The sequence below is a fragment of the Quercus robur genome, chromosome 9 (genome assembly GCF_932294415.1).
Source record: "Quercus robur chromosome 9, dhQueRobu3.1, whole genome shotgun sequence".
In the NCBI taxonomy this organism is placed as follows: domain Eukaryota; kingdom Viridiplantae; phylum Streptophyta; class Magnoliopsida; order Fagales; family Fagaceae; genus Quercus; species Quercus robur.
In genome coordinates this window covers 19,968,034-19,980,242 of record NC_065542.1, presented here as the reverse complement: position 1 = coordinate 19,980,242, position 12,209 = coordinate 19,968,034, and the positions used below count along the sequence as shown (strand labels likewise).

Genomic DNA, 12,209 nt, shown 5'->3' with positions numbered 1-12,209 from the left:
AAATAATAATAAAAATAGCAACTATTCCGCTTTTAATCTACTTTTAGATTGAAGGAAGTCTCCTTTTTAGTATTAGCTTTTAGTCAAAGTTCTTGACATGTGTGTTTTAACAAATATACTTCTTGCCAACACTAAATAACCGTTTCATTATCTGAATTTTTGAGGTCAACAAAGGAAATTGAGGCCAATGCTACATAACCCCATATTTTTGTACTTTTCTTCAATCAACTAAACCAAAGTATTCTAGTTTAATTGACCTCAGTCACTGACCAAGTGGTTGTCCACTCGGTCATAATTTAGATAAATCCTCTCCATATTATGCCCTACAAACCCCATAACTTGAGCAAGCCTTGTCTCTCTTACCTTAATATAATTCTTTCCTATTTGAATTTCTCCGTAAGTATAAAATTCTTTAAGCAAGAAACTCTTTTGATACAAGATAGAATTTCTACTCTAGCCTAATCTAAATGTATATGTGTGTGAAACTCCCTCTTGGAGACTTGAACCCTGACCCTTGCCCCCCCACACCCCACAAGCATTTATACTTGTGGAGTGAACACCGCACCAAGGGTGCACGGTGGTTCTTTAAGCAAGAAACTCAAACTGCTGCCACTCATTTATCATTATAACTTTTTATGTAATTGAATATATGACTGTTTCATCTTATGTCAAATGCTTGATGTCTGTTTGCAATGTGCCAGTTACTACTTAATTACTTTGATAGGTGTTAGTGTGTCTAAATGCCAGTAGTTGTACTTTATATTTAATTTTACTTTAATGATTGTATTACTATTAACAAAATATGTATTAAGACGTGCTGCATGTTGTCATGTTTCCAAGATGCTAATATTTTGTAATTGTATAGAATCTATTCAAACTTGACTTGTGACTTATCAGGTCTATCCTGTGGTAAAATCTTCCCTTCTCATATGTCCAGGCATTAAATCACTTGTAAAATAGTTACTAACCACAAGAACTCAAAGATGGGTGTCCTTACAGGATTTTATATATGTAGTGGGAACCAATTACTTACTCTTGGAGCTTCCATATTATTCCAATGAAATTTTCCTGATTGTTATTTTTAATCACTGAGTAGGTTATCCAAGATCCAAGTAACTGGGAAAAATATAAATTTTAACTTCTGGAGACTGCTCACATTCTAATTGGTGAGTTATTTATCTTTTTATGCTGATTGTAAGTGTGATGTTTATTTTACATTTGGATTGTATGTTTAATCTCCTTTCATTGAACTTTCACAGGATTGCTGATACAAATATTTACAATTGGAACAACAATTTCTCTTATTGGTAACATGTCTCCTCCCAAAAGGGCCTCTTAATTGCTTCTTACCTAAGAACAAACTCTCCATGTCAACGACTAAAAGATTTATATATATATATATATATTTTTTTTTTTGAGTGCTTCATAAATTATATAAATTAAGAAAGACTGGTTCCTTCATTTTACATTTTTTATTATTAGCATGCTGAGCCCCATAATTAGAATGAATATTTCATTTCGTAGCTTTTGCTCAAGGTACTGGCATAGTCAACTAATCTGAATCTTATTGGTAGGTAATGGGATAAAACACTCGTGTGGGTATGGTAGTAGGTTTAAGTACCCTAGGCCATCGGCCAAGTGTAGCCTCTATCTTGATAATGGGCTAAAACATCTTAACTTGTCTAGCCTGATTCCTCTTCATTGTGTTTATCCTTGATTCCATTTTGTTTTTGGCCTAAGTGCTTAATGGAAAATGGTAGTGGTGGCAGTATAGCCATCAAGGTCAAGTTAAAACACTTAGTTGTTCTGGATTAGTATATTAGGGACTTTGTCAACAGTTCAAGTTAAGATGTATTTAATGCTTTACTATTCAAAATCCTAAAAGCATTATGCACCTAGGGGGAATATGACAGTGACTGCAATTCCAGGCAACCAACCTTGGTTGCACCTTGTTGCAGGGCATGGTACTTGCTACCTAGAGATCTCAATATGAATGCAAGTCAAATGTTGAAAAGCTCTTTGATAGTAATAATCATGATGATGCTGTGACTATTTTACTTAACTAATGAAGTTGGTATATTTTGGGACCAAGTGCAGAGCTAGCCCAGAAACAAAAATGTATATGTATCAGGGTTAGGATGTAATAACGACTTTAGCTCCATTGTATTGATTAACATAAATTAGGGACCTCCTGTAATATTTCCTAGTGACGTGTGTAGCCCTAATAGATTCTAGGAAAAGAGTTCAATTAGGCCACCATTGGTTTGTCAAAGCCTATTTATTAACAACTGCATTGCACCATAAGAACATGGCACCAAATGGCACTATCCTAGCAATTTGCAATTGGCACACTATGATCAACAATTAGCATTATCCTTGCAGGCTATAAACTTAAGTGGTAAATAGAAATGAAAGTACATTAGTATTGCTTTAAGAGAGCCACAACCAATATTTGCCTTCCTCAACTTATTGTAAAAAAGATGGAAAGACCAGGTAGGGAATTAAACAGTTTGGCTTTGGCACAAGTCAAGATGAGTGGACTTATCAAATGAAAAATCAATAGAAAAAGAATATAAATGTGAAGCACTTTGGATAATTTCACATGGTTTCATTGAAGAAATATAAAATACCAAAGATCCCCACTTTTTTATTTTGGCTAAAAGATCCCCACTTGCATATTCTTGGGCAGAGCATGTGAAATGTCTGCTCTTCCTGTCCTCTCTGTCTCTTTTACTCTCCCCCACAGATATTCATCAATTATGAATCCAACTGAAAAATATATGATCAATTGTACAAAGGAATCTCCATTACTGGAATTTTGCATTTTACAATAGCAAAAGTTGCAATTTGCAACTTGTTCACAGATATTAAGCAGAGAAGAACTTACTAGTCACTATTTTAATGCAACTTGCTAACACAAATAATCTCAAGCACTTAGCTCCACAGATCACAACTTACACTATACATCAACCAATTTCATACGGGGGTACAACACCAAATATGATATTGCTTAGGCATTGAGTCCTTTGGTTTTTTGTTTTTTTGGGTCTATATTATGCAAAAATAAAATGATATAATCACACTTAAGGTAAGCTACTTAACCATGAAGAGAGGCATATCGATTAATCAAAGCCAAGGCATTGCTAGTCAATTGTGCAACGTTCACAATCCTACCCCTCACAAGGGTCTTCACGTTCCCATTCATGGCTTTCCCTTGAAACCCATCAGTGCAGGTAGTCTCATCCGTCAAAGCAGCACTAACCCAAGTCTGTATGTCACTTATCATTAGGTGAAAGTTAGAGCTCTTAACATTTTTCATCTCTCTTATAGACTTGTTCAGCTCGTACACCGAATCACTAAGCTCCTCCACACAGTCCTTCATAGCAGCAACAACTTTAGGACTCATTCCCTGGCTTTTTGAGATATTCACCATCATGGTAGAGGTTGATTTCGCTGATGAAAGAGTCACATTGAGGGCTGTGCTTGCAAGAAGTTGAGGGCTTGTTTGGATTAAGTTTGTATAGGCTGAGAGAGAGGTAAAGCAAAGTTTTGGGTAGGTGGTTGAGCTACAAGATGTTCTAATGAACTCAGTGCTTGGCTTGTTAGGTGTAGCAGCTAAGCTCGAGTTTATGTAGGAACTAATGGCAAGTAATATGAGAATGGATGCAAAGAAACGCTTAGAAGAAAAGCCTTCCATTTCTCTCTTTCTATTATGGTACTAGAGGTGTTGGATATGCATGTAGGGGGTGAAGGATTAGAAATATATACAAACTAGAAGGACCCACATCATTTGCTAGATAAACCCAAGAAAGATACCTATTTATCCCAGAATATCTCAGTTGGGCAAGTCACAAGTGGTTTCTCAATTTGCTCAACTTGGCTTAATAAGGGAAACATGCATGTGCAAAACTATGTCACTTTCGTTGGCCAAAATAGCTTCTATTTTATGAGTTTACACTACAATTTCCTTGAGTAGTCCTCAACACTTTGATGGATTTTTTGTTTCATACATTGATTACTATCAAACGTCTCCAATTTGGCCAATTGCGATCTAAATAGCACTGTGAAAGGAACCCATACAGCAATACTTAAAACCGGGTTTGAAGGAATTGTTGTGCTCCCCAACTTGGGCCAAAATGGCCCATTACCATTGTTTACCGAAAAATTTAGCAATTTATCATTGTTTTGAAAATATGTAGGGATTTACCACTTTTTGGATACTCGACTTTAAGAAAATCAAGTTTCCCATGGTACTCGAACTCGAGTTCCATGGAAAAACTTTGAAAATTTTTTATGGAACTCGAGTTCCGCTAAAAATTTTTTGGATTTCAAGTTCTATCAAAAATTTTCTGGCAAATTTGAAGGTTATTTTTTCAAAGAACTCCAGTTTTTGGAATTCGAGTTACAAGGCAAACTCGAGTTTCACACTCGAGTTTTAAAAATGTGGTAGATCCTTACATATTTTCAAAAGAGTGATATATTGCTAAATTTTTCAGGAAACAGTGGTAGTGGGCGATTTTCGCCCCTAACTTGAGTAAATTTACCTTTCCAAGTGGGATGACAAAAGAAAAGTCTTGGTTTTAATATACCTTACAACTGCTGGATCATCAAACTGCATTCTTTCATGGATATACTTGGGACCTGCAGCAGATATTTTTCTTTTGGTAGTTAGGAACACAATGTTGAAGATTTTCTCTTTAAAAAAAAAAAATCTCACAAGAAGCTAAAGGTTTTAAATCATATTATAGATATACTTATTGAAAGTGAGTAGTGCTACAAGTACTACAAGTTTTATTATATTAAACTTATAAACTATTGTGTCACTTATCATAAAGATACAATTCAAATATTCATTTATAAGATGGTTTAACCAGATCAATTATATTTATTGTCATATCAATTTATAAACTTTATGCAGTAAACTTGTAGTATCTTTAATATTTTCCATTGAAAATCTCACAATAAAACCCAAAGAACACAAAGGCTGTTTCAAAATAAATGCATTGTGATATTTTGAAGCCTATTAATAAAGATTAATTTTAAATAATGTGGCATTATTTATATTTTTTTAATGCATTAAAAACTAAATAAATATTCATTGAAATAATCCCTCTCCAGCTCAAACACAAATTAAGATAATCGTAATACACAGATAGGAGATAGGACCATTTGACGGCTAAGTTGTTGAACCAACTTTGCACGTGCTTGTCTCTAAAAATAAAAAAATAAAAAAAAAAAACTTTGCAATTGCTTCCCATAATTTTTTTTTACACGTGCAATCATCCATATGCGAATGTGGCTAGCTCATCTATAATTGATAATTATTTAATTTGGATGAAGCTTTAATTCATGAGATTGACATTAGAAATGGCTGCAAAACTAGAGCAATATTGACTCTTGGTCATAATGCTCACTATTCAAAAAAGATCTGGCCTCCCTTCCTTTTTGTTCTCCTATCCTCTTTTCTTTCCATCTCCATCTCCTTCAATTTAAACATGAAATTGTTTTTTTTTTTTTTTTTTCCAAGTGCCACTATTGGATTTTATATTTATTTTTTGAGAATCTTCACTATAGGTTTTGATATTAATATTAATATTATTGCTATATATAATAGGCTATATTTTTTTAGTAGATAAAAAAAATACATAAAAAAGAAAAATTGAATATTAGGTACGATCCATAAGAAAATTTAGATCGAAAAAATTTAAAAAGACAAACACCCATGAAGTGGCTTGGGTCCAATGCATAGAGCACTAGACCCAACCCTTACGTACACAGCCCCCATCTCTACAACGAATATAAATATAGCTTTATCCTTCCATATGATCTCTCTCGATGACCGACAAAGACTCAGCCGCCAAGCAGCCACTATGTGCTGTAGAAGCCTCCATTGAATCTCGGACTGACACGTACCCGAAATCGAGAGACTTCATTGATCTGGCCTTGGTAGACTCGAGAAGGGGCCATGTCCTGAAATTGAGGATTGTGTGAATAATTGACAATTTGATATGCCACTCTAAACCTGTTTAGGTATGACCTCCTCTAGTTAGAATCTCCTCCATTTAGGGTCAGTATGTAGTCCACGTACTTACAAATATGTCCATTTCAAAAGAGGTTCTCTTTAGTCGTCTATCTATGCATGATTGAATCACATGTTTGATGCTTTAGCTAATAAACAAAAAATCTTGGCCTCCTAGACAGTTGCAATCCGATGTGTAGTCCTAAAGCGATATCATTGTAATCTATTTCGAGTTGTTATTATGCATTTCATCTACCAATTGGATTAGATTCCCAATCTCTGCGGCTCTGCTTTTTTCAGTTTAGAGCTTATGCAATTGCCAAAAGTCACATGCACAATGAGAACATGCGCAGACAACACACACATACATACAGTAGAACTATTTCTCTACGTAAAAATGCAATTATTGCATACAGTAGAACAAAGACATATATCTCTGTATGCATCACATAAGGTTATTTCACTTGAATGATGGAAGAAAAGATTCTTCCACGCTTGTGAACAATTTTGATAATTATACAGGACTCTACGTTCGAGGTTGGTTAGTTTGTCACTCTAGAAACACACCTGTCTTTTTCATTTCTTTCTTCTTCCTCTTCTTCCTTTTATTTTTATTGTCTTTTGTAGCACTTGCTCTATAGGTATCAAGTTAGATTAAAGTAGCAATTTCATTCAATAATATTTGCTTGCACAAACTTTATCTCACAAAACTTTAAGGGAAAAAAAACTCTTTTATTTTTCAATGGCATCAAAAGTTTCAGCCCCACCATGATGATTGAGAAAAGCAGTTAATCAAGAAGTTTTCTTTTTCTCTCTTTTCTGTATCAATCATGCTTCCAATTGTAGAAAGGAATCTAGAGAACGTAAATTTTGCATTTTACAATAGCAACAGTTACACTTTACAACTTGCTAACACCAATAATGTCAAGCTCGTAGCTCAATCGATCCTTAATAGCCACATGGATTCTCTATGTGGCATCACAAATCACTACTTACACCATGCATCAACTACTACCACATACATGGGTACCACACCAAATATAATATTACACAACTACTACCACATACATGGGTACCACACCAAATATGATATTACATAGGCATCTACATTTTTGTGTTTTTCTTTTTCTTATTTTCTTATACAAAATTAATATGGTATAATTAATCTCACTTAAAAGTAAGCTAATTAACCATAAAGAGAGGCATATCGATTAATCAAAGCCAAGGCATTGCTGGTCAAATGCGCAACATTCACAATCCCAGCCCTCGCAAGGGTCTTCACGTTCCCATTCATGGCTTTTCCTTGAAACCCATCAGAGCACGTAGTCTCATCAGTCAAAGCAGCACTAACCCAAGTTTGAATGTCATTTATCATAAGCTGAAAGTTAGAGCCCTTATTGTTTTTCATCTCACCTATAGACTTTTTCAGCTCGTAGACTGAATCACTAAGCTCCTCCACACAGTCCTTCATTGCCGCAACCACTTTAGGACTAATCCCCTGGCTTTTAGAGAGATTTACCATCATGGTAGAGGTTGATTTAGCTGATGATAGAGTTACATTGATGGCTGTCATGGCAAGAAGCTCAGGGCTTGTTTGGATTAAATTTGCATAGGTTGAGAGAGAGGTAAAGCAAAGCTTTTTGTAGGTTGTTGAGTTACAAGATGTTTTAATGAACTCAGTGCTAACCTTGTTAGGTGTAGGTGTAGCAGCTAAGCTTGAGTTTATGTAGGAACTAATGGCAAGCAATATGAAAAGAGATGCAAAGAATTGTTTGGAAGATAAGCTCTCCATCTCTCTCTCTCTCTCAAGTGTGGAGGCAAGAAATTTGTAGGGGTAATGGATGCATGTAGGGGAGAAGGGTTACCAATATATACAAACTACAAGGACCCACATCATTTGCGGAGGAGCCCAAGATTAATACCTATTTATTTGTCCCAAATATCTCAATTGGGAAAATTACAAGTGGGTTCTCAATTTTCTCAGATTGGCTTCGTAAAGGAGAGAAAAAAATTGAGGTGGGGTCCGGGTACCAAAAGGTTTTCTCCCCAAAATGGGGAGAAAACTGGGAGGAGGGGAGAGGATGAACTGGGCTGACGAAAATGCCCAGTTCATCCACGTTGGGTTGCTTCTTTTTTTTTTTTTTTTTTTTTTTTTTTTTTTTTTTCATCCACTTGCAAATACATAAATTTTTTTGATAAAAAAATGTGTTATTTTTTTGTTTTATTTAATGAGGATATAATTGTAAATTTATACCAATTTTATTTTTTATCATTTTATTTTTTTTCTCAACCAAACAAATAATTTTTTCATCCTTCTACTTTTTCACCCTTCTAACCAAATACAAATGAGAGAAAATTAAATTTTTCCATCTTTCCAATCAAACGGACTCTTAGACTCTTACTATCACGAGGGCTAAGTTACGACTATATATATCCAGGCATACCTTGAACATATTCACACTTTTTTCACCAAAAAAAAAAGAAAAAAAAGAAAGATGGAACACGCATGCAGGCGTATGTTAGAGGTACCTAATATGGATACTTATCGGATAATGGTACTTGTTATGCGCTCCAACTAGAGTAAATACTTTTCCACATGGGATGGCAGAAGGAAAACCTTTGTGTATTTTTTTTTTTTTTGTAGGAGAAAACCTTTGTGTAGATATACCTTTCAACGGCTGGATGCATGGAAGTTTGAGGGAATCCGCTAAAGATTTTTTTTTGCCCTTTTTTTTTGCCCCTTTTTTTTTTCTTCTTTCGGTAGGCGAAGAAGAGCTAGAACTTTTTAATCATATTATGATGTATATTGTAGGGCCCCAGAATTGTGCCACATATGTCCTCAGAGTCAGAGTAACACACATGACATGCTAGCTAAAAAGATGCATATATCTTCCAATTAATAAATTAAAATCAAATACTTTTAAGTAAAAGCATTGAGATATATTTTAAAGTTTATTACTACTTAATAATTTTAAATAACGTGACATTACGCATATTTTTTAATTTTACGAAATTAAATCTTCACTATGAAATAAATCATCTTCATTTGAATCATTTCAAAGACAAATTAAGATAATCCTAATATATATATATATATATATAAAGAGAGAGAGGACCATCTAGCCTAGATTCTATGCCAACTTTGCACATGCAGTCATCCATATGCGACTACGGTTGGCTTTTATTAAGTTGTGAAATATTTAATTTGGACGAACCTTTAACTCATGAAATTGACATTATATATTGCAAATGGCTGAAAAAACTGGACCCTTGACTCTTGGTCATCAATAGCGGCTTTAAGAATTTTTTTTAAGTGATCACTAAGAAACTTAAATTATATAAAATTTAATAAAGAGATAACTTGAATATATCAATATTACAAAAAAAAAAAAAAAAAAAAACGCAAATACATGAAATATTACAATTTTTTGTACTAGCAAAGAAAAAAAAATGACTAGTAAGAGATAAAATGGAAATTGAAAATGCTGATATGAGAATAATAAAGTGACCACAACAATTTTATAACAGAAGCTATTAGTGGGTAAAACATGTCAATATTGAGCCCAAATTAGAATTAATAACAATTTACTACATAAGATTTATTGTGAAAATATTGTGAATATAGCATTACTATTATTTTTGTTGAATTCAAATTCTTGTGATTCTCAAGTCATGTTGTTTAACATTTTTAATAGGGCGGTCAAAATAAGTTAATATAGTATATAATATATTTTTTTTTTGTAAGTATATACATACTTTTTTTTTTAAGTCAAGAAGGTCACTAAACATATTAATTTAAACTAATTTTTTATAATTTTTTTTGCTAGGTATTAAAAAAAAATGGCAAGTGAGGGTGTTCCTGAGAGAATTCAAGAACGCATGATAACCTAGATTAATAATGCAGTTATAATAGTTTTCAGAAAAACCTATTCACTTTAAAACCTGATTTCTATTTGAAACTATTAGAAATTCATCTAAACAATAAAAAAAACATGATTGAACTTATTGAAAGCATGAAAGAACTAATACATCAAAAGAAATCTAATTGAACAATCAAATATGTTATTGTCTAAAATCTTAGAAAGAATCACATTGAATATTCATACCGTATAGAAGAAACATAACCCCTAGCCCTAGCAAAGAGTTTAAGCGGCCATTAGAGAAATTTTCAGTCTAAAATTCATTCTACATAGCCTCTCTTCAAAACCCTAACGTCCAAAGTGTCCAAAGAAAATAAAACTTTTACTATTTTAATTTTCGTCCAGATTTACAGCAGTAACTTGTGAGTTAATTTTGGCCTTTAAAAATTATGAATTTCGTAAAACTCAAAACTAGAAAGTTGTAGATATTTAAGCCACAGTTCCAACCCATCTGGCGTTGTGTCAATTGAATTTTTTAGGAGAGAGATACGCCCAAAATAATGATCAGTACTCAAATCTGATTTTTTCTTTTTAGATTCTGCCTCTTTGATTTCTTTCCTTATTTGAAACTTCCAAACATGGTAGACGACTCAAGCACTCCAGCTGCACCCCCTTAGACATTTAAGCATGGTCCTTTAGCTCCTCTTTAATTCTAGTTTGGCATCCATTCTCTCACAAACTCCTGTAAACTCATCTTTTTCACATGATTTCCTAAAAGTAGAAAATTACATGCAATGAATGACATCTTATTCAAGAAATTATGTAAAGATAAATAATAGGGACTAATGCAAATCATGACTTAATTATACAAATTAAGCATAGTAATAAGGAGATAATGCCCACATAAATATATAACAAATATACATTTTAAGGCGTTATCACACCCCCCAACTTAAAATCTTGCTAGTCCCTAGTAATCTACAAAGCACCCATGTCTATTGAAAGTGGGAAAATAAAAAAACTAAAAAACTAAAATACAAGCCACTTTCGTAGGCTACACGATTGTACTTCCCATGTGCAGCAAGTCTTTGAACTGCTAGGTCACCCCTAGTGGACGAGTTTACTCTTGTGAGGGTTTACAGTGACTCTATCCACAAAAGTCAAAGGTTTCCTGAAAATTCCTACAACAAATGTTAGTTTTCTTTATCATTATATCATACAAATGAACTTTCAATTTTTGAGTTGGGATACTATTTATCATATTAAAGAGTTTTCACTAGCTTCACTTTTGGAGTGTGTGTGTGTGTGTGCATAGCCCATCCAATGGAAAAAGATCTCTTGGAAAGGATGTTGAATTCCTAGAAACATGAGGTTAATACCATTCTCATCCCTAGTTTTTATTCTAAACACATACCAGCCATGCACGTTTAGGATCAAGTAGGACTTTAAGCTCAGTGGTAGTATAATCTTATGGCTAGGTTAAGGCAAACTGCTCTCTTTGAAATAGGAGGTATATGAATCAAATGCAAAAAATTCAAACCAAACCCAACTCATAGCAATAACAACCAACTTGAATCAAAATAACCTTTACTCAACCATATAACCTTTCTGAAATACATGAAAGATGTGTAAGATTGAGTTTTAGCTTATATCTAGTTTGTTCATGATTCATGCATATCCTACATCCTACCGCCCGCTAACCTGGCTATTGTGCTCAAAAGTTTCCAATTGTGCTTTTCATGAAAAGGCCTTAATGTAACAAATAGTATAACCAACTCAACATTATTCATTCTGTCATATGATATAAAAATAAAGCTTATAACTCTTCTGCATTCAAATTCAAGGTTTGTTTGTTTGTTTGTTTTTTTTTTTTTTTTTTTTTGTTTTTTTTTTTGTTTTTTTAAGAATTGAAAAGTTGCAACCAAAAAGAAAGAAAAAAAAAATCATGCAAGGTGCAGCAAAATGTGTAGACCTCTCCACCCAACTAAAATATTGCATTGTCCTCGATGTATCAAAGCCAAAATAAATTCAAGTATAAAGGGAAGAAGTTACCTTAAGCATTTAAATTTTTTTTTTTTTTTTGAAATTTCTTTCACACCTGCAAATGTTAGCTCACAATAATAATAATAATAACAATAATAATAAAACAAAAAACAAAAGACAAAAACAAAAGGCAAAAAAAAAAAAAAAAAAAAAAAAAAAAACAGAAAGAAAAGAAAACTAAAACAAATATGGTACAATTTCATAAGTCTCTTTCAGAGTTCACGTAGCATCTCAATAGGCAAGGATCTCTAGTGACATAGTCTCCTCCTCTAGTATAACTCTCCCTA

At 33.3% G+C, this 12,209-nt stretch overlaps 2 protein-coding genes across 2 annotated transcripts; both read right to left on the bottom strand.

The window, feature by feature from the left end:
* Nucleotides 1–2,788: 2,788 nt before the first annotated feature.
* On the bottom strand, nucleotides 2,789–3,746 carry LOC126698943 (21 kDa protein-like). Its single transcript, XM_050396460.1, has one exon. It carries the CDS (start codon nucleotides 3,695–3,697, stop codon nucleotides 3,098–3,100), a length of 600 nt encoding a protein of 199 aa, XP_050252417.1. The 5' UTR covers nucleotides 3,698–3,746; the 3' UTR covers nucleotides 2,789–3,097.
* Nucleotides 3,747–6,874: 3,128 nt separating this feature from the next.
* On the bottom strand, nucleotides 6,875–7,865 carry LOC126699631 (21 kDa protein-like). The gene has a single exon (XM_050397572.1). The coding sequence runs from the start codon at nucleotides 7,809–7,811 to the stop codon at nucleotides 7,206–7,208; it is 606 nt and encodes a 201-aa protein (XP_050253529.1). The 5' UTR covers nucleotides 7,812–7,865; the 3' UTR covers nucleotides 6,875–7,205.
* Between the last annotated feature and the right edge of the window lie 4,344 nt (nucleotides 7,866–12,209).

Bases quoted from the DNA above. Each gene is read 5' to 3' on its own strand.
- LOC126699631 (XM_050397572.1), bottom strand. From the start codon at position 7,811: ATGGAGAGCTTATCTTCCAAACAATTCTTTGCATCTCTTTTCATATTG.
- LOC126698943 (XM_050396460.1), bottom strand. From the start codon at position 3,697: ATGGAAGGCTTTTCTTCTAAGCGTTTCTTTGCATCCATTCTCATATTA.